This window comes from Elephas maximus, chromosome 13, assembly GCF_024166365.1.
Source record: "Elephas maximus indicus isolate mEleMax1 chromosome 13, mEleMax1 primary haplotype, whole genome shotgun sequence".
Classification (NCBI taxonomy): Eukaryota; Metazoa; Chordata; class Mammalia; order Proboscidea; family Elephantidae; genus Elephas; species Elephas maximus.
Genome location: NC_064831.1, coordinates 70,654,014 through 70,681,991, shown reverse-complemented (window position 1 = coordinate 70,681,991; position 27,978 = coordinate 70,654,014). Strand labels below are relative to the sequence as shown.

The window sequence follows — 27,978 nt, the reverse complement described above, 5'->3', positions numbered from 1 at the left end:
CTATTGTTCCATTTATGAAAAGGACATATTTTTAAAAATCATTCATTTTCTGTATTAAAGAGAGACTACAATTATAGTACCAGCACAGGTGGTAACAAGTATTTGGTCTTTTTCAGAATTTCTGCTCCCCTGCCCCTGTCTTACCATGCTGTGAGTTTCCAGTGTCACAGGCTTGCTCAGCTCTGGGCCAATCTACCACTCTCCAAGGGCACATTTCTCTTTTACATCCTGTGGCTTCTAAATAGGTCCCTGGGTGGTGCAGTGGGTACAGGTGGCACAAGTGGTTTTCGCTGACCGCTAACCTTAAAGGTTGGGGATTCAAACTCACCCAGTGGCTCTGTGGGAGAAAGGCCTAGCAATGTGCGTGTATAAAGATTACAGCCAGGAAAATCCAATGGACCTAACACATGGGGTCGCTGCAAGTTGGAATTGACTCACCGGCAAGGGTTTGGGTTTTTTGGGCTCTAAATTCTTAAGTAACCTGCCCACAGATTTCAAGGTATTGTTGTGAATCATTTATTCCCTTATTCTGACAGGTATTTTGCTTTTTATTATTTTTTATGATTTTATAGATACAGTTTTTGTAAAACAAGTCGTATTAAAAGTTACAAGGATGGTAGGGAAATTCACCTGAAATTTCAACACTTCAAAACTACCATTAGGATATTGCCATACATCTATTATGCACAGGAATGCACGCTTATAAAAGTTCTTATGTAAAGGTAATTGCATTTAATGCTTTTAATTTTTGCTTACTCTCTCTGCTTCCTCACTTCCTGGGACTTGAATACAGCCTAATGAGAATATTTTGTTATTCAGGTGCCTTTGTGTGGGTTCGAACCAATTTTTCAGCTAGTAGTCGAGTGCTTAATCATTTATACCACCCAGGGACTTCATACACATACACTTATAGCCATATACTCCCAGGGACTCCCTATACACACACACACACACACCCCCACACACACACAGCCACATACTCCCAGGGACTCCTTGTACACACACACACACACACACACACAACAGCCACATATTCTCAGGGACTCCCTGTAGACACACATTCATCCACATACTCCCAGGGACTCCCTGTAGACACACACACATCCACATACTCCCAGGGACTCCCTGTAGACACACACATACTCCCAGGGACTCCCTGTAGACACACACTCATCCATATACTCCCAGGGACTCCCTGTAGACACACACACATCCACATACTCCCAGGGACTCCCTGTAGACACACACATACTCCCAGGGACTCCCTGTAGACACACACACATCCACATACTCCCAGGGACTCCCTGTAGACACACACATACTCCCAGGGACTCCCTGTAGACACACACTCATCCACATACTCCCAGGGACTCCCTGTAGACACACACACATCCACATACTCCCAGGGACTCCCTGTAGACACACACATATTCCCAGGGACTCCCTGTAGACACACACTCATCCACATACTCCCAGGGACTCCCTGTAGACACACACATACTCCCAGGGACTCCCTGTAGACACACACTCATCCACATACTCCCAAGGACTCCCTGTAGACACACACATACTCCCAGGGACTCCCTGTAGACACACACTCATCCACATACTCCCAAGGACTCCCTGTAGACACACACATACTCCCAGGGACTCCCTGTAGACACACACTCATCCACATACTCCCAAGGACTCCCTGTAGACACACACATACTCCCAGGGACTCCCTGTAGACACACACATACTCCCAGGGACTCCCTGTACACACCACACACATAGCCACATACTCTCAGGGACTCCCTACACACACACACACACACACAGCCACATACTCACAGATGAACCTACTCAATGTGTTTTTTCAAGTGTTTTTCTCAAAATGGATTCATGTTATTTATACTTCTCTTATTATTGCTTTTATATGCTAACATTATATTGAGGTAATGGTGATATAACCTTTAATGACATAGATGTACTCCAATTTATTCATCTATTGCTCTCAGCAGGCTTTGTGTTAATTCACAATTTCCCCAACTATAAAATGTTGCTTCAATAAACATCCTCATGCATATGTTCATATATTCTGAGGATTTCGTTTCACTAGGATGAGTCTCTAAAAGTGGGGTAAATGTGCAGCTGAGTCAAAAATATGTTTTTGCTTTCTTTTGAATTTAATAGCTATTGCCACATTGCCCTCAAAACGAGTTGTAAGAATTTACACTTCTACCAAAAACGCGTAAGAGAAATCTTTTACGTGCATCCTCACAGGTAGTAGGTATGATCCCTCTTTTGCTCTTTTGCCCATCTATTGCATGAGATATTTCATTCATTGGTACTTTAATTTGCACGTCCCTATTTGTGAGATTAAGTTTTCATTTTCTCGTGTACTGATCTATGTTTAATTATTAAATATTTCCAATATACATCAAATTTGAGAAAAGTTGAACAGACTCCTATATGCTTGTCACAGACATTAAACAGCTGGTTAACATTTTGCCATAATGGCTTCGAATGTTTTTCTTTTTCCATTTCAACCAACATGCCCCCCCCACCCCTTTCTCTTTTCTCGTTCTTAATATATTGGAATTTGCCAGACAAGCAACTCCTTCGTCTTTCCCCATCAATGGAGTTGTATGCATCAGTCCATGTGGGTTTTTTTCTTTTCCCTTTACTACACAGCTATTTACTCACAAACAAAACATGTGATTGCTTTAAATTGTAGAAGTATACACATTTTAAATTAAATATTAAACTTTTAGAATTTTTACATGCTGAAATAAGATTATTTTAAGTTCTGCAATATATTCCCTTGAGTGACTAAATCAGTCTGTTCATTTCTCTCCTGGGTGAACAATTGCTGTGGAATCAAATCAGACTCATGGTGACCTCACGTGTGTGAGTGAGTGGACCTGCGCTCCGTTGGGTTTTCGAAGGCTGATTTTTCAGAAGCAGATCACCAGGTCTTTCTTCTGAGGCACCTCCAACCTTTGGGTTAGTAGCTGAGCATGTTAACCGTTTGTGCCACCCAGGGGAGGATCGTTAGGCTGCTTTCCATTTTGTTTCCTGTTCCAAACAGTGCAACAGATATCCTTTACCTGTTTCCTGTGTGCATGGGGGAATTTTTCTAGGATAGATGTTAGGAATTGGGATCACTGAGTCACAGGGTTTGTGCATCTTTGACATTACTGGCTATTGCCTAATACACTCCAAAGCAATTATACCATTTCCTATCAGCAAGGGGAAGAGTTCCTGTCTCCCCATATCCTTAGTAACAATTGTGTTATCAGACTTTGTAATTTTTGCAAATCTGAGTGATATTTGAAGTTGTCCCACTTTAATTTGGCATTTCCCTTAGTTATTAGAGAGTTTCAGCCTCTTCTAATATATTTAATGCCACTGGAGTTTCCAGGGATTGATAATTCAAACACTTTGAGCATGTACCTATTGTATTTTTCTTACCAGTTTTTATGATTTCTTTATGGACTCTGGATACTACTTTGTTAGATATATAAATTACGAATATTTTCTACCACTTTATTGACTGTCTTTTTTCTTTAAGCAGATCCCACACTTTTGATGATAAAGCTTACCAGTACCTGGTAGGCTGAACGCTCCTCCTTTCTCCTCCTATTCCTTTTCTTGTTCTTCCTCTCTTTTCTTGAAATACCTTATTCGATAATATTTATTGGCTAATTTTTTCCTTTTCTGTGCCAGAGGATATTTGGGATCACCACGTCAAATTCCATAAGAAACTTTGCTGTAACTATTTTTACATCAACTTTAGATATAACTTTTGCACAATAAAGTGATTGTACCATTTTTTGCATGTGTGAGGGTTCTAGTTGCCCCATTTCCTGGACACTTGCTATCATCAGTCTTTGTATATTTTAGTCATTCCAATAGGTGTACACTGTGGTATCTCCTGGTGGTTTTAATTTGCATTTCTCTGATGACTAGTGATGTTGAACATTTTTTCATGTGCTTATTTGCCACTTGTATATCTTCTTTGGTGAAGTGGCCAAATTTTTTTGTGTGCCTGTTTTGTACCGAGTTGTCTGTCTTATTAAGTTGTAAGCCTTTGGTACATCTTTTGCATGTATGTCCTTTGTCAGATAGGTTTGCAAGTTTTCTCCCAGTCAGTGGCTTATCTTTCATTCTTTTAGCAGTGACTTCAGGAGAGCAGATATTTTAAATTTTGATCAAGTCCAATTTATCAGCTTATTATTTTATGATCACATTTTTGGTGGATTATCTAAGAAATCTATGCCTAACTCTAGGTCAGAGGTTTTCTCCTACATGTGTACTTTAAATATGTGCAGTTTATTTTATGTTGGTGGAACCCTGGTGGCACAGTGGTTAAGAATTTGGCTGCTAACCAAAGGGTCGGCAGTTTGAATCTACCAGCTGCTCCTTGGAAACCCTATGGGGCAGTTTTACTCTGTCCTATTTTTTTTTTTTTATAGGGTCGCTATGAGTTGGCATCAATAGTAATGGGTTTGTTTGTTTGTTTGTTTTTTTAATACCTCAATAAAGCTGGAAAAAAACAGCAATGTTAAGTGTTAGGTGGAAAAGGGCTTTCAGGTGGTTTTAGTCTGCTACTTTGCTAGAATGCCAATAGCCCTCTTTTGACAAAGAAAGAATAAGATTGGGAAGTATTTAGTAGTGATTTGAGCACATTAAAATACTAACTTAATTTTGGGAGATTTAAAATTAAAAAAGAGTGTTTGACGAGGACACTACATATAGGGTTTTGGAGTGAGACCTGAGATCAAATCCTGGCTCTGCCATTTTCTTCTATGCGCTCGCAGGTGAGTTCTTCTCTGAGCCCCAGTTTCTTCATCTGGTGGTGGTGGGTGCTGCTGAGTTGACTCTGACTCACAGCACCCATGTGATGCCGTGTAACTACCCCATAAGGTTTTCCAGGCAGTCATCTTCACGGGAGGTCACCAGGTCCTCCTGCAGAGCCACTGGGTGGGTTCAAACTGCTTACCTTTAAGCAGCCAAGTGCTTAACTGTTGTGCCACCAGGGCTCCTTTTCTTCGCGTGTAAAACCAGGAGTAATAGCTACATAAAAGGTTTATAACGATTATCAAAACAGCATTTGCAAAGAGGCTTGTAGAGGGCCTTGCCTAACACAGCAGCTCAAGAAATGTTAGTTCCTTTTCTATCCTAAGCAGTTACATCTCCCTGAAGGGTCCCTCTTTAGCATTCCTGCACTCTACACCTTTACTGGCTACCACACTTAAGAAGGTGTTCATACAAGATCCACCCCAAACTCCAAGGGAGAGATTCCACAAATTGTTCAATTACAAAGTCGGCCTGGACCATTCATTGTTCTGAGCAAAGTCATTTTTATTGTAATGAAATTTTAAAAGGCAGTTACATTAGTTAAACATATACACAACCAACTTTATAACTGTTAGTCATGGAGACCATTCAAGAAATACAAATTATGATTTACTCACAGCACAGTTCACATCCATAAGAAAGGCTAAAAGGGAAACGATTAAGTGCTGAAGTCACCAACCGAAGCCTGTCTGGGAAATCTTTGTTTTTGAAGGAGAATTAGACTGTTACATGAGGCAAGCTGCCCTGTCCTGCACGGCCCGGGAAACCTTCATTTTGGCACTTTCACAGTTAGTGCCCTGCAGACTTTGGCCAGTGGCTTGACCACAACTCCAGCTTCCGCCACAAGACCTGGACACACCTACATGTGAAAATGTACCCACGTAGGGCCTCAGGTTACCCTAGACTCCAGGCACGCAAGGGGATGTGGACAACCAGGTGGCTCACAGCTCCTTAGCCTATGAACCCCCTTGCTGTCAGGCAGATTCCAACCCAGAGCAACCCTTAGGACAGAGAACTGCCCCATAGGGTTTCCAAGGTGCAGCTGGTAGATTCAAACTGCCTACCTTTTGGTTAGCAGGTGATCTCTTAACCAGTGTACACAAGATGGGGACATAAGGGGGCTACATGGACCCCTGGCAAGTCAAGATGCAGCTACTTAATGGCCAAATCCTACTTTCTGGTAATACAGAGCATTTCTACTCTGACTTGTCACTGACTAGAGCTGTTAGGTAACTGGCTTATTCCTGTTTACATGACAGGTAGTAACTGATGGAGCAATGGGCCTAGGGGCCCAGTGTTCACTGTTCTAGCCTAGCTCATATGCAGACAAACCAGTAAGGGGTGGGGGGGGGGGAAGGGGGGAGAGACCCTCATTCATTTCCTCAGGGCCTGTCTCATCTTTTAGCCAAGACTAGTAGGAGCGTTGGAATCTGCAAGTGTGGCTAATCTGGGTAACAGAGAACCACTTTATTGGCATGAAAGACTTAAGCTTCCCAGTGTAAGTTCCATCAATTATCGAAATCTTCTTACTACTGGCCACAGGTATTCAAGAAATAACAAAAGGGTTGAATTTTATACACTGGGAAGCAGAGAAGAATGTGGTTGTGTTGGTGATAGCTCTATTACTTCCTGAAACCAGAACTAAAAACAAAACTAGTGAGGACTGGCATATAGGTAAAATGTTCTAGAACCATCCTTAGCTACTACCGTAATCACTAACTCAGTTCAGTTAAGCCTGCATGTGGCTGCTTCTGTGTCCTCACCAATGGCTCAGGCAGCTACCACATGGCCCTCTCTGTGAAAAACCACCTGCTCGTTTGGCCTAAGGAAACGAAAGTCTAGTAGTTCAGATGAGGTGAGAGTGAGGAAGTGAGACACAGAGCCAAATAAAGTCATAAAGGATGACTTCGGGTGAGAAAGTTCCTCTCACCTTTCCAATCCTGGCTTCAACTCCATCTCAGGTATGGAGAAGGATTTGGGCTGGGTCACTGGCTGAAGGACAAGCAGATAAGAGGGTCCATTAGCTTTCTGGTTTCCAAGGCAGGCCGGCTTCAGAGGTTCTTTGTAACCTGGGATAATCAAACCGTCTAGGTCTTTCTTACTCCAGTTTGCTCAAATACTTGGTGAGAGAATCTCTTGGGTATGGGATTCTCCCTGCCCTGGGCTTCCCGTCCTCCCTCTCTCCATCTATTTTCTTATTGGCCCTATGATGGCTTCTTAGAATCACATCCAAAAAGTGGTATGGGGAATGGAGGAGACATGTAACGCAAGCCAGCCAATCAAATTCCCTGCTGGTACTCCTAGGGCAAAGCTGGAAGGGTAGACATTGGGACCATTTGGTTTTGACACTCCCTAGTATGTCTGGCTTCTGGTCACCCATGAATCTTTACCATCCAGGATCAAGAACTGAGCTGGCTGCAACCTAGACCCCTGTTTAAGTAGGAGAAGCCAATGAAAGGTCCTTGGGAGCAGGGACCACCTCTTATTTGTTTTGTATTCCCTCGGTGCCCAGGACAGACCGGATACCAGGCAGGCTCACAGCAAATGTGTTAACAGATTTACTGCACCTAAGAAAAGCCCCCAACTTCCCCAAATCAGGTGGAAAAAGCAAACATCAAACCCCCGAAACTTCCTAACTCACAGGCTAAAGATCACAACAAGTCTGTTTTCATTTCACCAAGAAATCTGTCTTTGATCCAAAATCTATTTTTGTGCCTTTCTAGAAAATAATTATGCCCACTGCCTGGGGCAAGCTGGAGGCCGCTGGTGGCAGAGGTGGGCCTGGGTGGGGCAGGGCACATGCAAGCAGGCCTGCTCTGGGTCTGGCACTGTCTACATGTGCGAATGTGAGGAGTCTGGACCACCTGCCACTTCTCCAAAGGGAAACGGCTCCTGAGGGAGGAGCAACACCACATGCATTTAAACTCAAGCCCCAATCACCACTGTATACAAAAGGATCCAAAGCTGCTCTGAAACTGCAAAATTAATGTTAACTTAGAGTGTAGGAACTGAGATCACACAAAACTGGCTATTGGCCAAAGGTAGTAGACAGACCATGTTGGACTCTGACAGGTGAAGCTGCCCAGGAGTTCCCTCCTGCCTGCTCTGGATGCCAGACAGGACTGGGGTTTAATGCAGAGCTTTCAAAGGGGTGACAGAAGCACCCCCCAGCTCCTGCCTGCATCATGCCGGGCTCGCTCTGCAGCCTAGAAGCAAGTCTACTTCCCATGGCCTCTACAAAGTGTGAAGATGACACACTGATTGTTTCTGAGCGTTTTCACTACTAAGCCAGTGCCTGACAGGGTATGCCTGGAGGGACTCTGGAAGGGACACCAGGTTTCACTGCCCCAAGGCGGTCCAGTGAAGCTTCTCTCCCAAGAGGAAGCCAACGAGCTGACTGGATGGTGATGTGAACAGGAGGCTGGATGTCACCAAAGGAGAAAACAGGAGCGGCAGAGACAGCTTTTGCTAAAGGGCATGAGGCAGGGCAGGGGAAGCGAGAAACGGGGGGATGGATTCTTAAGCTCATTTCCTCACATCTTGGGGAAACCCAGTAAGCCTGGGGCCACGAGTGGAAAGTCCTAAAAATCTGCTCTTACTCCCGTCTTCAAACCACCAGAGGAATTCAAGGCCCTGATGAGTGTGTGGCTGATGCAGAGCTGGAGTCACACCTGGAACCCAAGTCTTCTGCTCCACAGACCTGCACTCTTGCCCTCCCAAGAGCCTATCTGTTCCCCAGCTGGGCTGAAGAAAGAAGGCCCATGTGGCCCAGAAGAAGTGGTTCCGAGTTCCCATCTCCACACATGGGGTTGACCCCTCAACCATCTTGAGTCGCTGAGCAGAATGCGGCCACTGAGGCTAGTCCTGGGGAAGCACGGCCAGCATGGCCTGGAATACTTGACAAGGCCACAGTCCTGCCCAGCCCATTCACACCTGCAGAGGGGCCTAGGCCTCCGTGACCACTCTGGACAAGACACAGGTGTGCCTTCCTGCAGGCACTAGCATGGACAAGGTTTGCCTCTCATCGATGGAGTAAGGATGAGAAACACTGATGTAACCAGGAATAGAAGCTGTCCAGAGCCAAGTGGGAGAGGGTAGGCGCTCCCACAGGGGGCCTCCTACAGGAGGAAGGGGCTGGTTTCTCTAGGGGAGTCCTTGAGTCTGCACCAGAGGCTTAGACCAAAGAACGGTCCCCAGCCATGATTCCTGGTGACATTGCTGATGTGCAGGCCTGCACCATGTCAGCCCAGCTTCCAGATCCCAGGCCAAGGCCAACAGGGCTGAAAACCAAGGGCCCAGATACCCCCAGTCAGGGTGCTGCTGAACCTGGGGACAGGGGCTCCACATCGGGGTTCTCATGCTCACAATACAGTCTGATTGCTATACACTCACCCTGGCTGTACATGACAGACACGAGGCACAACACATCCATCAGGACAGGAAGTCATGTCACACTGCACAAAGTACACCCGTCCCCCTGTGCAATGGATGCACAGACAGGTTTAGCTGAGCTGAGTGGCGGAGAAGCCAGCACCCCTCGGTGTCCCTGTGCTCTGTGCTCGTCACCGTCAACTCACAGAACAAAGGCTATGCATCCTGCTTCCTCTTTGCTCAGCACCCCCTGATCCCCACTCATCCGGTGAAAGTTAAACACAAGAAGCAACCAGATTTCAGAGTCTTGGGCTGGCCTGCTGGTGCTGCCAGATCACTCTGAGCCTTAAGTGAACTCTGACCAGGTGTAAGGTATCTACTAAGAGATTCTTCACAATCACATTTAAGGGCTGGATATGTCCCCTTCAAAGCACAGATAGAATACAATAAATACAACCAATCCCCAAGCATCGACCAATACCCCTGGCCAGTGCAGAGTGGCCAGGCTGCCTGTTCGAGCTGGGCAATGAGGGTCCATGGGGACAGGGGTGGGGTGCCTTCTGGTGGGGGTCCTGCCCAGGGCAGGCAGGGCGAGGGCAGGTCTGTTCACATCAGAGCTGATGTCACAGCGCAGATAGCACTGCACACGGGAGCCTCGCGCTGCCCAAGGCTACTCAGAAAAAGGCGGGAACATGCCCAGGTCGGCAAAGTCTTCGATGTTATAGTTGCCAGTCCCCTGGGTTGGATCTCCTGGCATGGGCAGCATGTCCTGCAGAAGAGAAAAAAGCCACAGGGGAGTCGGGTCATTCTCCCGCACACTGGGCATGTCCCAGGAGCTCAGCCTGCCACTCACCTTCACTGTCATCTCTCTGGGGCAGCCCAGAATAGTCCCCAGCCCTCTGAGGCCTCAACTATCTGAGACCCTGGGGAATGGTTCCCCCCTCCCCTGGGAGCTGTCATTCCAGCACGCAAACACAACTTCAGGACACAACCTTTGTCTATTTAAAGCCAAGCCCAGGACATTGGGGAGAACCCTGCCTGGCCCCTGCATGCACCCAAATGCAAAAGAAACAAAATGCAAGGTGGGGCAGAAGGAGCTTGTGTGAAGAAGATCTGTGTGGCCTGTATTCATTGTGCACCGTGGGGACAGGGCCAAATCCCTGCATGCTTATTGTACTTCGGTTTAGACAAACCCCTCACGTTCTCTGGGCCTCAGAAAACCCACCTAGAAAGTAGCAGTAGCAATATTCCAGTCCTTATGGCTCATTTCCCGAAGTGTTTTCTGTGGAATTCCAGGCCCATGAGATATCCAGTAAAAAAAAGAACTCCGTGGGCAAATAAATTTGGGGTACAAGGCATACATTACCTACTGTCTAGAAATTCAGTCCTCATGAGTAAGGCAGTCCCCAGGGTACGAACGTCCAACTTATGTATAGCCCGTAATTACGAACCAACCTCATAAAGTTTATTATATTAAAAATTCGAGGTACACACAATGGTTCGTAATAACAAACGTGTGCTACCTTGCCACAAGCATCAAAACACGATTATTACTGTATTACTATATTAAAGATGATTTAATGTACTGGAAAGTGTTTCTTTAATGTTTTTTATGCAAAGAAAGGTACGCTATATACTATATACTAAGATAAAACATTTGACTAAATGACGTTAGATACGTAACTGTTCAGACTTATGTACAAATTCGAGTTAAAGACAGATTCAGGAAAGAAACTTGTTTGTAATCTGGAGACTGCCTGTATAATAAAGACTCTGAGAAGTCCTACAATAAAGAATCTGAATAATTGAGTGTAACCAGTGTGTGACCAAGAATTCTAGCATCTTGACAATTAAGATCCACTTTGGGGGGCTCTGCCTTAGGGGCTGAGGTGACATATAAGGTAAGTACCAGGACTCACACAGGAGGCAGGGGGAACATGAGGGCCATCAGCAAGTCCGTGCAGGCCAGGCTAAGGCCCAGGTGAGGTACTTCCTGCATATTTAAAAGGAGACTGCCCCCTTTTAAATGATATCTGGCCTCTAGACCATTGTCTGTGAATATGCTGGCTGGCCTGCCTGGAAAGGAGTTTGGGATGAAAGCGAGGGTTAGTGAAGAGCTGGCCCTTAGGAAGGGGGTTTATAATCCTAGGAGTCCCCCAGGTGGCCACGATGCAATTCTTGCCCAGGATCTTGAGGCATGTGGAGGCTCTGGGTAAGACACAGAGAGCTTGGGCTCTTGTTACAGGGCCTTTTCCCTCATGCAGACCTGGTGGGATAGGCCAAGCACTTGGCTGAGGGGTAGTCAGTGGACTTGTACCCCATTCAGAGCCTCCAATGAGAACATTTCTGGCTGACAGTGGAGTCCAGAAAACCCCAAGGGGTCAGAGTGCTACTCTGCAGGGCTGTCAGTGGGGCCCGCTATAGCTGCACAGTTAGGCTAGATCTGCCCCAGGCTCCCAGGGATGGACCAGGAAATGTCCCAAACAATGAGCAGTTAAAAGCCCAAGGCCAGGTGCCTGGTGATCTTAACCACCGGGCCTAACTAGAGAGAAGAGCTGAGCCAGGGCTGGGCTGGGCTGGGCCATCCTCCCCTCCTGGGTGGTGGCAGGGGTGACGAGTGGGCCGGGGCAACTGGAGGCAGTCAGGTCTGAAGGAGCCTGCAGCTCCCAGGAGAGGCAGCAGGTGCTGCATCCTGGGCAGGGTCCCCTCGGCCTTGTGCTTTGTGTACCTCTCCTGGGCAGCTGTGGGGCTTGAGGCAGGGGAGTCTCCAACTGCAGCATCCCGCTTTGTCTGCCTCAGCTCAAAGGCTAAAGGCCCCCTCACCTTTGCCAAGTGTGTCTCAGGTTTCTCGCTGGGCAGGACAGGGCTGGCTACGCCTGGACTCCCCTCTAGCTCAGGACTACAATATGACTCAGGCCACGCCAGAACTCACGATCGCCACCGGCTGCGGCAGAGACCGAGGGGGAAAGGAAGCAGAGAGAAGGCGCCGGTACCTACGAGAAGGCGGTGCTCGCTCGATTTACCTGGAACACTTCAGTCTGACTGGGCTGCTGGTGGGAGTGCTGCTCACCGCTCTGCTGACCGTGGTGCTGGCTTTGCCACTGTGACCAGACTTCTGAGGGCCGCCCTTGAAACTGCCCGCTACTTTGTCCACCTTCAGCTGAAAGACCCGACGGACAGGACACTTCCTTTAAAAGCCATCTCATGGTCCCTTGAGCCCGAAGAACCATTGCAGCTCAGAGGGCCCCACACTTCCGAAAGGCTGGCTGGGTGTGTTCCCAGCCCTTTCGCTCTGACTCAGCTAGAAGTCCGTCAGTTTAGCACTAGAGAAGCCAATGGGTAACACAGAAAGGAGAGCCCTCTGAGGAATGGCGCAGGACTTGGCTAGAGAGGGCAGTTCTCTTTGAAGTTTGCCTGCCAGGTGACCAGGCAGTTTAAGCCTTAGGTGTCCTCCATGCCCTTTGTGACCACTAATGGACGCTTCGGTTAGGTGGCTGGGGGCCAGGGGCATGTCTGTGGGACCCAGGGCATGGGTAGGGCCAGTGTTGGCGTGAGAAGGGAGAAGCAGACCTCACCACTTCTAGGCTCTCCCACCAAGGGGGACTTCTCAGTTCCAGGCTGCTGTTTGAAAGGAGTCTGGCCCTCAGCATTTCACTGAGAATTGCCAGTGTCACAATCTGCCCAGGAACTCGGCTAAAGCCAGCCGTACGTGACATTGTACAAGCAAGAGCTGTGATCCCTTACTGTCTGTCCCTTCAGCTGAGAGTATCTTAGTATCAGTTTGTTTGGGAGGGAAGGAATTTGGGGGGGGTGGAGATAAGGATTTTCTGTGGGAATTAGCAAATTAATTTTTAAACGAGCGTGACCTTGCTTTTGTCTATAGTTTAGAAAGAATAGCCAATGGAGAAACAGATGGTTAGAAGAAGAAGCCAAATTTTATCTAAAACTTTTCTTTTTTTTTAAAGATTTACCCAAAAAGAATTCGTTTATCTTAAGGCACATCATAAATGCCAGGAACTTTTTTTTCTTCTTTCAAACCATTCAATAACATTTCGGAGGTGATGGGCTCTCTGTAAAGCTCTGAGTGGTGGGACAGTGCCCATCAACAGCCACGCTGACTACAGGCAACCTCACCCCACCTGATGGGTGGATACTGAGTTAAATCAGTCAAGGGATTTAAATGACAGGGGGGCACTGAGTTAAATGTGTACACACACACACACACACAAATACCCCACACACATTGCCGGAGACCTAACAGGCTTTTAATAAAATCAATGTTGTTAGCTGCCATCAAGTCATCTCTGACTCATGGTGACCCCATGCATTACGGAGTAGAACAGCTCCATAGGGTTTTCTTGGCTGTAATCTTTATGGAAGCAGTTCACCAGGCCTTTCTTTTACAGAGCTGCTGGGTGGATTGAAAATGCCAACCTTTAGGTTCGCAGCCAACTGCAAACTGCTTGAGCTACTCAGGCTTCTCAATAAGCTCCCTTTAATGCCTCATTCTTGGTGCTTTTCCAACTTTGCATGATGACAACGGTTGGTAGGAGTTCTGTGAAATCAGGGAAGGGAGCATTTCCAACTGACTTCAGCACAGGAGGGATTTAAGTCTACTGTGCACATGGAATTTGGTGGTAAACAATACGCATCTGGTAATCTGAATGTCTTTTCTGAATACCCTCATATGCAATTCCAAGGGTCAGGAAGAAATCTTTCTAGAATCATGCCTACTGGCCTGATCTGGAAATCAAAAAATCTCAAATTGGCTGAGAGTAAAAGACAGGCCTGGCTCATAACTGTGGCAAAATCTGCAGCAGCCCCAGCTGGAGCAGTGAGGAAATTCCCACTGCACAGTTGCCGGCCCCGTCTGCAGCCTGGAGAGTGGGAGCACAGCACAGCACAGCACAGCTCATGGATGGATGAACACCGTCACCACAGGGGGCTGAAGGTCAGGGCAAGGTAGACAGTGGACCAGTCCTGAAATACTCTGGGGCAGGATGCGTGACTGCCATTCAGATACCCTCAGGCTTCCTCCAAGATCTTGTTTCAACAATGACTTCCTTGTGGTCTTGCCCATCAAGAATCCTTTCTCTCAGCAATTCCTTCCTCTGGAGATACATTTCTACCTCCCCTCCCCTTTGCCATCAAACTTCTAAAGCCATCCATATACACAGCATCTTCTTCCTTACTTTTCCCTCCCTCCGCAACCCTTCTTAACCCCCAGTAATCACTCCACAGCCAAGTCCGTACTGAGGAACCCAGTCCAACAGGCATTCCAAGAGTCATTCCCAATCTCTCTTGGGTATCCAGCACTCTTGATCACACTCTCCTTGAAACGGTTTTGTTAACTTCTAGGGCTACATTTGCTTTTTATTCCACTACTCCTTCTCAGGTGCAGTGAGAGTCTTACTTATTTCTCTGTCCCCTAGCATATGCTGAAAGCAAGGATCTGAGTCAGGCCTTCCTTCTTATTAATGACTCGATGGGGACAATCACTTCTATTCCCAGGATTCATTGGTTCATTTGGCAAATATTCACTGAGCTCCTACTCTACCCCAGCTGGTGTGTTAGCTTCCTAAAATAGTAGGCCAGTGCTTAAAAACTAACATAGCCCAGTACCGTCTATGAAACAGGTCCATGTTCCTTAGAGTTGGCATCCAATACCCTTCATAAACTGGATTCTGCCTAAGCTTCCAGGCTCATCTCCCACTGCTGTTCTCTGTAACCCCAGTCCCTTTTACCTCAGTCCCATGACAATCCTTAGATTTCCCCCAAACACCTTGCTCTATTGTATCTCTGTGCTACTGCCCATGTGTTCACTCTGCCATGTACACCTTCCCCTTCTCCTGCCTGGAGAATTCTACTCACATTCAAAGCCCTAATAAAATGTGACCTTGTATGAGAAGGCTTTGGCGACTTCCTCAGTCTCTCCTCTTAGCTTGCCTATGGCATTTGTACCATCCTTTATGAACGTACTCATCACACCATATCCACTGCCCTGAAATTGTGAGCAACTTAAGGCCAAGGACCATCTATGTCTATCCTAGTTTTTAGTAAGGTGAGTTTGGCACATAGGGGCTTCAATAAGTATTTGCTGAAGGAAAGAATGAAGAAAGGAAGGGAGCGAGAGGACTAAGAAGGAAGAACATGAACATCCCATAAACTTCTATTTCTACTCAAATCTGAAGCTTCCTGGGCATAGCCAACCTGTGATCAAGCAAGTGCACTTCTTTTTTTTTAATCAGTCTTACCTCAGGGACATTTAGAGATGGGGTAGAGTGGGAAGGGTGCGGATCAGCAGAAGATTGGCTTTCTATTTGTATCTGGGGAAGGCTTGATGTAAAATTTCAGAATAAAAATTCTTAAGCTTCTGTGAAGTGCTTTCCTTACACGTTTACAACAGATGCTCAAGGCCTGGCAGTGGTAATGTCCACACACTGTGAACGCATAAAGTGGGACACAGTAAACATATCAACTATTTGGACTGCTTTGGGAATGGCATGAACTAGTTAAGGAAGGAGGGAAAGAACTTAGTATTTTTGGGTCACTGGCTGTGTGCCAGGCACTGTGCGAGGTATTTCATGTGCATTATTTCTTTTCATTTCCTCTTCACTATAACTCTAAGAGATGGGTCCATTATCCATATTTTTCAGATAAGGAAACTAAGGTTCAAAGATATCAAGAAACTTGCCCACCTCATTTAATCATAATGCCAGAGCCAGGGTTTAAACCCAGGTTTTCTGACTCTGAAGGGCTTGTGCATCCATTTGATAAGCACAGTATATATGCCAAACACCAACTGCGTACTAGACGCTGAATAGTGTATTGACTGAACAGTGTGATCTGCACTGGCCCAATCCAGTAAGAAAAACAGATGAGTAACTAGGCAATTGGAACTGTTAAGGGCTCTCATGAAGGAGGTACAGGCAGCTGTGAAAGGATGTGAGAGTGGGACCTAATTCAGACTTGAGTCTTCCTAGAAGAAGTTACATACAGAGTGAGGACCTGACAGATGAGGTCACTGGCCATGGGATGGAAGAGTTAAGGTGAAAACCCTCATTTCAGCCTCTGCAACTGAAATTATCTTTCCTGAATTGTATTAGTGACCTATCTGACTAAGTAACGAGCAACAACTACAGTGCACCCTCTCCAGGAGCACTGTGGCTTCTCAGTCCAAACCTTGGCCCTGACTGATCTGCACTGCAGAGACGGTGAGCAGGGGCTGCACCTGGCCTGTCTCCAAGATGAACCCACAAGCCTCTTTGTGAAACAAAGCTCTAGTAGTCACCAACATTCTTGTGATTTGCCTTCTTGTTCCAAAAGCCATTGTGTATGGGTACAAACTTTGTGAATCTTGGTGGGCACTGTGGGCTGGGTTCCAGCCATGCTGTATTGCTTTTGATCTTCTGGATTCTTCAGCAAGACTGGGTGTACAGGACACCTGCCAGCCAAAGTGTCCAAACAGATTGTGTTACTGGCTGCCACTATGTGGACCCCCATGTGTCTGTCAGTTTCTTGTACTGTGGGGGCTGGCGCATTGTTGCTGTGATGGTGGAAGGTATGCCACTGGTATTCAGACACCAGCAGGGTCATCCATGGAGGACAGGTTTCAGCTGAGCTTCCAGACTAGGCAGACTAGGAAGAAGGACCCAGCAGTCTACTTCTGAAAAGAGATAGCCCGTGAAAGCCTTATGAATAGCAGCAGAACACTGTCTTATATAGTGCCAGAAGATGAGCCCCCCAGGTTGGAAGGTACTCAAAAGATGACTGGAGAAGAGGTGCCTTCTCAAAGTAGAGTCGACCTTAATGACAGGAATGGAGTCAAGCTTTTGGGACCTTCATTTGCTGATGTGGCCAGACTCAAAATGAGAACAGCTACAAACATCCATTAATAATCAGAACCTGGAATGTATGAAGGATGAATCCAGGAAAATTGGAAATCATCAAAAATGAAATAGAGCGCATAAACATCGACATCCTAGGCATCAGTGAGTTGAAATGGAGTGGTATTGGCCATTTTGAATCAGACAATCATATGGTCTACTATGCCAGGAATGACAACTTGAAGAGGAATGGCGTCGCATTCATTGTCAAAAAGCGTTATCCTGAAGTATAACGCTGTCAGTGATAGGATAATATCCATACGCCTACATAATAGCCATAATAGCCATATGCCTACAAGGAAGACCAGTTAATATGACTATTACTCAAATTTATACACCAACCGCTAAGGCCAAAGATGAAGAAATTTAAGATTTTTACCAAATTCTGCAATCTGAAATTGATCAAACATGCAAACAGGATGCACTGATAATTACTGGTGATTAGAATGTGAAAGTTGGAAACAAAGAAGGATCAGTAGTTGGAAAATATGGCCTTGATGATAGAAACGATGCCGGAGATCGAATGATAGAATTTTGCAAGCCCAACAACTTCTTCATTGCAAATACTTTTTTTTACCAACATAAACAGTGTCTATACACATGGACCTCAAAAGGTGGAATACACAGGAATCAAATCAACTACATCTGTGGAAAGAGACAATGGAAAAGCTCAATATCATCAGTCAGAATAAGGCCAGGGGCAGACTGCGAACAGGCCATCAATTGCTCATGTGCAAGTTCAAGGTGAAACTGAAAAAAATCAGAACTAGTCCATGAGAGCCAAACTATGACTTTTGAGTATATCCTACCTGAATTTAGAGACCATCTCAAGAACAGAAGTGACGTGGTGAATGCTAATGACCGAAGACCAGATGAGTTGTGGAATGACATCAAGGACATGATCCATGAAGAAAGCAAGAGGTCATTAAAAAGACAGGAAAGAAAGAAAAGGCCAAAATGGATGTCAGAAGAGACTGTGAAACTTGCTCTTGAACATCAAGTAGCTAAAGTAAAAGGAAGAAGTTATGAAGTAAGAGAACTGAACAGAAGATTTCCAAGGGTGGCTAAAGAAGACAAAGTATTACAATGACATGTGCAAAGAGCTGGAAATAGAACACTCCTGGCGTTTCTCAAGCTGAAAGAACTGAAGAAAAAATTCAAGCCTCGAGTTGCAACAGTGAAGGATTCTATGGGGAAGATATTAAATGATGTGGGAAGCATCAAAACAAGATGGAAGGAATACACAGAGTCATTACACCAAAAAGAACTGGTCGATGTTCAACCATTTCAAGAGGTGGCATATGATCAGGAACCGATGGTACTGAAGGAAGAAGGCCAAGCTGCTCTGAAGGCATTGGCAAAAAACAAGGATCCAGGAACTGATGGCAATCAATCGAGATGTTTCAACAAACAGATGCAGCGCTAGAAGTGCTCACTCATTTATGCCAAGAAATTTGGAAGAGAGCTACCTGGCCAACTGACTGGAAGAGATCCATATTTATGCCTATTCCCAAGAAAGGTCATCCAACAGAATATGGAAATTATTGAACAATATCATTAACATCACACACAAGTAAAATTTTACTGAAGATGATTGAAAAGCAGCTGCAACAGTATATTGACAGGAACTGCCAGAAATTCCGGTCCGATTCAGAAGACCAGGGCTATCACTGCTGAGGCCAGAGGGATCCTGGCTGAAAGCACAGGTCACCAGAAAGATCTTTACCTGTGTTTTATTGACTATGCAAAGTCATTTGACTGTGTGGATCTTAATAAATTATGGCTAACATTTCAAAGAATGGGAATTCCACTTGATTGTGCTCATGAGGAACCTGTATATAGATCAAGAGGCACTTGTTTGGACAGAACAAGGGACACTGCAAGGTCTAAAGTCAGGAACGGTGTGCATCAGGGTTCTATCCTTTCATCATATCTATTCAATCTGTATGCTGAGCAAATAATCCGAGAAGCTGGACTATATGAAGAAGAACGGGGCATCAGGATTGGAGGAAGATTCATTAACAACCTGCGTTACCCAGATGACACAGCCTTGCTTGCTGAAAGTGAAGAGGACTTAAAGCACTTATTGATGAAGCTCAAAGACTATGGCCTTCAGTATGGATTACACCTCAACATAAAGAAAACAAAAATCCTCACAACTGGACCAAAGAGCAAGATCATGACAAACGGAGAAAACACCGAAGTTGTCAAGGATTTCATTTTACTTGGATTCACAATCAACAGCCATGGAAGCAGCAGTCATGAAATCAAAAGATGCATGGCATTGGGCAAATCTGCTGCAAAAGACCTCTTTAAAGTGTTAAAAAGCAAAGATGTCACCTTGAAGACTAAGGTGCACCTGACCCAAGCCATGGTGTTTTCAGTCGTATCATATGCACGTGAAAGCTGGACAATGAATAAGGAAGACCAAAGAAGAATTGACACTTTTGAACTGTGGTGTTGGCAAAGAATATTGAATACACCCTGGACTGTCAAAAAAATGAACATATCTGTCTTGGAAGAAATACAACCAGAATGCTCCATAGAAGCAAGGATGGCAAGACTGTATCTTACATACTTTGGACATGTGGTCAGGAGAGATCAGTCACTGGAGAAGGACATCATGGTTGGTAAAAAGTAGAGAGTCAATGAAAAAGAGGAAGACCCTCAAAGAGATGGATTGACACAGTGGCTGCAACAATGGGCTCGAGCATAACAACGATTGTGGGCATGGCGCAGGACCAGTCAGTGTTTCATTCTGTTGTACACAGCATTGCTATGAGTTGGAACCAACTTGATGGCACCTAAAAACAACAACACATGGGCCAGCCAAAGGTCAAAATCCTGAGGAGCTTATGGATTTCTAGGCTGTAGAGGAAGGAGGATGACATCTTCCTTTTTTTACTGGAGCTCAGTGCTATAATTTCACTCTTGCTAACCAGTATTTTTCCTTATGAGACTCAGCTGATTCAGAAATTGCCCTAAGATTCAAAGCTCACTTGAAGTCCTGCTCAGTGGGCCTATGTGATTGGGTTTTAGCTCAATGGTTCTCAACGGACAGTGATTTTGCCCCTCAGAGGCATCAAGAAATGTCTGGAGACATTTCTGATTGTCATAAATGGAGGAGTGCTACTGGCATTTAGTGGGTAAAGGCCAAGGATGCTGTTAACCAGCAGACAATGCACAGAGGAGCACCCCCCACCGCCGCCACAACAAAGAGTCATCTGGTCTAACATGACAGTACTGCTGAAATCGAGAAGCTCTGCTGGATAAAGCCAACGAAGAACACCAAAGAGGTAGATCATTTTCTTAGATACCTTCAAGGCTGAAAGCACACTGTAGTTCTCAGTTAAGAACTGCACCTCACAACCCAAGATTTCTGGCTAAGATTTCATATTTTCATCACTAACAAGGACCTGTGAGTCCCTCAAATTTGCTGGTAAGCATACACAGGGCTTAGTCTGGGGTGCAGGATTAAGTGCATGGCGGGACGGGGTACGGTGTCTGCCAAAATTTCCGGTTATTAAGTGTTTTGAAATCCTATCTATTCCCTCACTGTGCTGGTCCCACCTACTGCCCCACCTCTAATTTTGCATCCTATTCCTCACTGAAAGACTCTTTGGACATTTTTTGGAATGGCAAATTCTTTCAATCACCCTCTCCAAAGTAAATCTGCTGGGGTGGGTGGGTCCGGCTGAGATGCACATGGCTCTCTTGAGACAGGGCAGTTGTGTTACGGATGTCTTTCTTGAGCTTTGTAAAGGATACTCGTGCTCGAAGTTGTTAGTGTATTCTGCTGTGTCCCTGATTTGATCTGCTTTGACCTGCCATGACTTAGGTCATGCATGAATGAAATGCCGTAATTACCTCTTCCTAAACTGGAAAGATTATGGGGAACAAGAAGCAACGGATACGATTGTGCTTGCCAAGCCAATACGTTTGGAAGCATACTGAGAAAAAAATAATGTATTTTAGAACCAAAACTGAGAGTGCACATATTTCACACTCACAGCCAACCAAGGAATAAATGCCTGGCCTGCCACAGCCATCTCTGAGACACTTCTCATGGAGCAACCTGTGTGCTTGGGTCCTTGCATTTTGCAAGAAACATCATAATGGCAATGAGCAGATGTCTAGTGGTGGCTGAGCCAGAGAGAAGTTCGGGGACTCAGGTCACATATGCCCCTACCAGTTACCAATTTATTGCCTCTTAGCTCCAAATTCACCCTTCTTTGCTTTGCTTTGTGATACTGGAGCTGGACCCTGTAAACGTTTCCCCTTTGCCAATTGTAAAAGCCAGCCTTCGTCAACAGGGGGTGCTGAAACGAAACCACATGCCATAGCATAGGAAGGGGCTGCTTTTCCTGGTTCAGGTTTTTAAAAAATTTTCTTCTTATAGCTTGTCTCTCAACATTGTGCAGGAGGCCCAGTGACACTCACTCTTCAGCAAGTCTCTCTATCACCCAGAGGGTGGCTTCTTGCAAACCAGCTCCAGCCTGCTGGCACTCTCCAGTGAAATTCTTGGCCACCTGGTGGGTGATGTCTGTAGACCATTTCTGATCCACCTGCACCTTCTAGTGCCACCTCTCTGCCACCTGGCTGGTTGCTTCTACAGGCCAACTGCAGCCCAAGCCCTCTGGCGAGGTTGCTTACCACCAGCAGGGGTGCATTCCTGCAGCAGCCACCCTCTCCACAAGGTCTGACTTGGCCTTTGTGGAGGCGGGGTCTCCTTTTCCAAGTTTTAAGGTCTGTTCTTGTCTACTTTCCCTCAGCCTTAGAGGTAGAAACTGCTCCCTGCATTTGCTATGCCTGTATTCTCTAGGTCTTCCTTTACCACTTTTTATTAGTAAAAAACAAAAACAAAACAAAACTTTATATTCAAAATTCCCTGTTCAAATTCCTGGTGTGGTTTCTGTCTTCTGTGGCCTGACTGACACAACACCTTCCCCATTTAGTTTGTTAAGGAAACAAATGCTTGAATTTGTGAACGCTTAAATAAATGGATTGTGTGATTTCTTAGCTCTGTTTGTGGATGCCACATCTTAAAGAACTAGGTTTTTGAACTGTGACCTGAGTCAGACTGAAATTAAAGCTAAGATTGGAAACAACTGTAACATTCATATAACCCACCCACCCATTCCCATCAAGTCGATCCTGACTCATAGCGACCCTGAAGGACAGAGTAGAACTGCCCCATAGGGTTTCCCAGGCTGTAATCTTTACAGAAGGAGACTGGCACATCTTTCTCCTGCAGTGTGGCTGGAGGGTTTGAACTGCTGACCTTTCAGTTAGTAGCTAAGCGCTTCACCACTGTACCTCCAGGGCTCCTTAACAGTACAGCACATCAAGATAACTCAATAGGCCTGAAATGCAAAAAATGCTTTGAGAACTGGCTCCTGAGAGCTCATGGAACAGAACCAGCATGTGGTTCCTAGAAAGGGGCTGGAAGCCAGGCAGGCCCGTTTTCTCATTAAATGCATGAACTCAATCCACAAAACTATCCTGAGGAGTCCAGCTGAAGTCGAGTTACTGCTCAAAAGGGACCTGTTATGCTTGCTGCCCCTTGATGTCAGCCACGTGGACCATCGCTGGGTGACGTCCAGCAAGTCAGCTCAGCAGGTACTCCAGAACCGCTGCCTGCCCCAGCCAGCAAGGAGGGAGGTCAGGGTCGACTATACTACCTCTCTGGAGGCAGGTATCTGGTCATGGATAACTGACTGAAGACAGGTATGACAGGGTGTTGCCATGCTTATGACCCCTGGTGTTCAACCAGCAGGCCTCGGGCTGCAGCTGTCTCATCCACGCCCTCGAGAGGCCACTGGGGAAGCCACTCAGATCTGCTATATAAATGCTGCCTGTTGTTTTAACTGCTTTGTTTCTTATCAATGAACCTGATCATTAGTGGAGACTGCTCTGATGCATTCCCCACCCACCCATTCTCATCTGCTCTCCTCTCTCACCCCTTATCCACTGTGCCCCACTAGCAACCATCTCGGTAGCAAATAGCCCCTCAGGTCCTCTTCCTACTCACATACCTCCTCTTCTCGTACCCTGACCAGAGCTGGGCTCCCTCTGATGACTCTGCTTCCCGGAAGCCCTCTGAGGTGGAGGCCACTTGCTTCCCACTCCACAGACCTCACGGTCAGGGGGCCTGGCACCACCTCACTCACCACCTCACACCACCCTGATGTGACAGCCTCCACCACGAGCTATCCTTGAGCAGCGTCATCACTGATAATCCTGGCTCCCACCTGCCAAGGTCTTCCCCTCCATCCTCACACCTTGTCACCTTTCTCTCTCTCCTCAGCTTTCTGTCTCTATTCATTACCTGCTCACGCCCCTGCAGGCTGGCTTCAAACACTCCACGTGCATCCTAGTCCACTCAAATGCTTCATTTGGTCAAGGGTCACAAATGAGTTATTGACGGTGAGGCCACGTGAAACTTCTCAACCCGTAATTTATATATTTTATGGTATCTTCCATGGCCTCAGTGGAAGGGTTCCAGCCCCTTTCTCATTCATATGAATCAAGAGGCTGACACTGAGACCTCCGATTCTGGCTTAATTCTAAGATTCCCTGAAGCATGGATCAGAAGAGGATGGTAAGATTACAGAGCAGTGTGGATGGGAGCACACACTGGGCTCACACAGCCCAGGTGTGCATCTTGGCTCTACAGGCATGACTCTACCACTTATCTGCTTTGAGGGCTTGGGTAAGTTATTTGACCTCTCTGTGCCTTATTTATCTATAAAATGGCAATAATAATGGTACCTGCCTCATGCGGCTACTGTGAGCATTAAATGAATTCAAATGTGTGTCACTATTATCATCTGAGATACTTTGAAGGCAACTGTAAAAATAATGGCTGCTAAGCCTTCTGTCCCTCTTTGTGTGACCCTGTCTTGGCCATCAGCATTGTGCAGAGGCCTGAGCCAAGGGCTTTGTCCTACCTGGGGCCCTTCTCCATGTATACTTTAGGGCCTGGCATCTGCTTAGCAGAGACTGGACAGATGGACAGAGCTACAGGTGTCGGATCATTCTTGTAATGGCCACAGTGAAGTGCTCCGAGGCCTTACCAAGGATGACTGTTAGTTCTCCTTGGAGGCCTTTCCTGGCCTTGCTGGACACAAGGACCCTCCTGGCCTTCAGCCACCAGCGTACTCCACTGAGACCTTAGCTGCTGCACCTACATGCTAGCTTGCCCTCCTCCGTTTACCTATCCGTTTTCTCTATCTCAGTCTCTGTACTGTCATCTTCTCCAGGGTTGGGGCCCTCTGGAGAAGATCTGTCCTCCCATTGCTCAGCATGGGGCCTGCCGCTCGCGAATGCGAATGCGTGCTGAGTCAGTCAGTCCAGATGGGTCTCTCCTGTTGCCTGGAATGACTAGGTACCTGTAGTGCTTCAAGTCGGCAAAGCTGCCTTCAGGATGCAGACGGAAAGTTTCACCACACCCAGGTGACGAAATGAGAGGAGAATGCTCTCACATTTAAGGGAGGGGGTGGGTCTCCTGAGAGCCAGAAACTGGGGTGTCTCCTGCATGGAGCTCCTGGCTGACTTGAAGGAACAGCCACAGGGATCCTCCTTTTTAAAGCGGGTGACTGTGGATCTAAATTTAGCTTTATCTAATAAAAACACAAGGATATATAAAGGCCGAACATGAGGACATCCTCCAAGTAAATGGGATTCATGGCTGGAGAGACAAACAAGGCTCCAGAAATGCTGGACCCCAAGGCTGACTGAGGCATAAGTGCTGCTATTAGGAGTGGAGGCAGGTGAGGAGGAGGGGGTGGGCTGAGAACTCCACATCATTGGCTAGGGAGACGGCACAGAGTTTCCAATAAGGCTGGCAGACAAATGGCTTAAATGGAAGCTTTTAACTTGCCCAACGGAAATTCAGCTGTTTGGGCTCAGCTTCACGCCTGAGAATGATTGATTCTGCAGAGAAATGCCCTGTGAGCCACGCTATGAGATGTCACCAACTACAGCACTGCGATAAATGGGCACAGCCTGGGCCTTTTATCAGTATCACAGGGCTCTTCTCTACCCCTCCTTACATGAAATGGAACCCTGGCTGTGGGGGGTCTGCTGGGGGTTCATCAGACACACAAAGAGTGAGCAACGGCAAGGGCTCCTGAGAGATGCGCGAGGGATGGCGCCACCTAATCCTTTATGGCCTGACATTTAACTAAGCTAAGAAAGGTGCTCTTACATGGGACAGCATCCCTCTTTAAGTACTAAACAGAGAGAACTCTACAACGTTTACTTCCACGGTCTGTCAGCCCTGTGATTATTTCCCAGTTTCTTTGCAACAAGACTATTGGGTTTTTTGACTTGGGGGCTCTGGAAATCCTTGTCAGTGGCCATAAACGGTTAAAAAAATCATTCAAAATCACACGAGAGCACAGGAATATAGTACCCAGTGCCTTTAGAGTCAAGTCACAAAAGCACCCAGTCTCTCAGAAATACCACCGGCCTCATCATGGCCAGCAAGAACCCAGGATCTTGGGGACTTCCAAACCTGGTCCTGGGGTTCTGGGAGCTGGGGGCTAAGCCCCAGACTCAGGATGTTCAGAAAGCATTCTGCTCTGGTTGGCTCTCCCAGGACTTCTGTTCCCCATTCCCCACCTACCGAACCCTGGAGTCCTGTTGGCGAGACTGGAGTAGGCGTTCCCGCTTGGCGAGGAGGTAGCTGGGCTGGAGAGAGGGCTGTAGGAAGATGGGTCAGCCGGGTAGGTGTGGCTTGTTCCAATCCCAAAGGGAGATGACTGAGTCTTGCTGGACTGAGATGGGATTTGCTAAAATCAGGAAAAACCAGATAGGAGCATCATCCAATGGCCCTGCCCTGATGCTCCGGGCCTGTCGCTGCTTCCACAGGGGCAGAAGGCAGTGGCAGTGACTACTCGGGGCCCACACCAACTCCCTGTGGCCCTCTTGGATGGCCAGTCACAGGCCTGGTATCAGCCCAGTGTGTGCAGGTCCAAGAACTGCAAGACTGTGCCTTGGATCTTTGGGGCAGGTCTGGTTGAAGTAACCCAATCTGGGGACTCTGGTTTCCGTGGTTACCGAGGCCTTGGTAGTATAAACACAACTCCCTCAAGCCAATCAGCACACATCTTCCCAGTGACTAGGAGGGAGCTGAATGGGTCACAAAACTGCGTATTTTCATGTACTCCTAGGCGAGAGTGGTGAGGGGTAACTGTGAATGGAGGGGCTCTATAGGCCTGGCCCCTTCGCATTAGTTTCCTCAGGTCAGGACTGTGAGGAGAGAAGCTGAAATCAGATGTGGTAAGGCTGTTAGGAACCCTGCTCCAAGGTGCCTGTAGGGCGGCCAGCGCTCCTGGGTGCCCAGTTGTGGTTGGGGGAAGTCAGTGCCAGCTCTGAGCACTGGCCCATCCTTGGAGTCAAGACCCTGGCAGCTCTGCCCATTCAGAAGGGAGGTACCTCTTGGCATCTGGGGGCAGCGCCCTCCCGGATGCCTGTACCTGTCCGGCAAAGGGTGGACGGCTCCCTGTCCATGCCACTTGACTCTGGTTTAGCTGCCGGGAGATTTGGGACATGTTCTGGCTTGTTGACGAGGAGGACTGAATATCATTCACCCCAGGCACGTGGACCACTGAGGAGCTGGAAGAGAAGAGAGTGCGTTTACCCTGAGAAATGCCCTGCCTTGGATGAGTCCACGAGCCCAGCCCACTGTGCCAGGCCCTCAACCGGGCCACCTTCCTGCCTTCTCTTCCCCAGTGCAGCACCTTACTAGATAAAAAGGCCACCACACAGTAAGCCACAAAGCCACGTGGTCTTCCTTCTCTGCCTTCCTTTAGTGCTTCCTCTGCCATCCCAAGTGGTCCTGGTAGCATCTCTTATTTCCTCAGCCTCATTTCCCCTACAGGGGTCTCCCTACCCTCCCTGACTCAAGCCCCAATCCTACCCCTGGGCTTCCTTTGCTCTCAGCACATGGTTTGGCTCCCATGAAAAGAGAAGCTTCTTAGAATAAAAATCAGGCTTGGTGTTCACTTACCCCCTTGTGTTTGGTTAATTTGTTCCTTTGGGGATGCCTGTAAGGCTTAAGGATTCTGGAATAGGATGCAGGCTGCCAGATAGGGAGTTTTGAGCAGAAATCAAAGCTGCCATGGAAACCTGCTGGTATGGCTAGTCCAGTTCCCCAGAGCATGTTCCTATGTACCTCTTCTACTTCCTATCAGTTTATCTTCAATTTAATTCCACCAGTCTTTATTAGACACCTGTTGCGTGCATCACACTGTGCTCAGTGCCGTCTGCATGTGCTTTCACAGGCTCAGTCTATGACCACTTGCCCCTGCTCCTAGGCACTGCTCAGCAGTTCTTCCGTGGGATTTTTCCAGCTATGTTGATTATACAGGGAGCTCATTAAGGATTGGGAGGTGGGAAAAGACTCACATTTTGTTTCCGGCCCCTCCTCCTGCCTCCCTGGGCTAGCTCAGTGTACAGGGCAGAGTTCTGGGGGCCCACAAGTGAATCAAGTGGGCTGGAACGGGGCTAACCACAGAAGGCTTTGGGTGGAGGTGGATTTTCAGCTGGGCTTTGAAACAAAGGCAGCTGATACAGAATGTCATGGACTGAATTGTGTCCCCCCAAAATATGTGTCAACTTGGTTAGGTCACGATTCCCAGTATTGCGTGGTTGTCCTCCATTTTGTGATTATAATTTTCCTGTGTTGTAAATCCTAATCTCTGCCTGTGGTTAATGAAGCAAGATTAGATTATGTTAAAAAAGATTAGGGTGGGATTGTAACACCCTTACTAAGGTCACATCCCTGATCCGATGTAAAGGGAGTGTGGCCTGCACCACCTTTTTTATCTTACAAGAGATAAAAGGAAAGGGAAGCCAGCAGAGGATAGGG

At 46.9% G+C, this 27,978-nt stretch overlaps 1 protein-coding gene across 3 annotated transcripts in view; it reads right to left on the bottom strand.

The window, feature by feature from the left end:
• Positions 1-5,341: 5,341 nt before the first annotated feature.
• ARNT2 (aryl hydrocarbon receptor nuclear translocator 2) overlaps positions 5,342-27,978 on the bottom strand; it is a 204,668-nt gene continuing 182,031 nt past the window's right edge. For 2 of the 3 annotated variants that reach the window (XM_049852832.1, XM_049852833.1), the window contains exons 16-19: positions 26,585-26,723; positions 25,732-25,897; positions 12,240-12,376; positions 5,342-9,985 (exon numbers count right to left, since the gene is read on the bottom strand). In XM_049852832.1, the coding sequence (XP_049708789.1) occupies positions 9,887-9,985; positions 12,240-12,376; positions 25,732-25,897; positions 26,585-26,723 (541 nt within the window). In that variant the 3' untranslated portion in view covers positions 5,342-9,886. The remainder of the gene's footprint in view (positions 9,986-12,239; positions 12,377-25,731; positions 25,898-26,584; positions 26,724-27,978) is intronic. The other variant, XM_049852831.1, reaches the window with a different exon arrangement.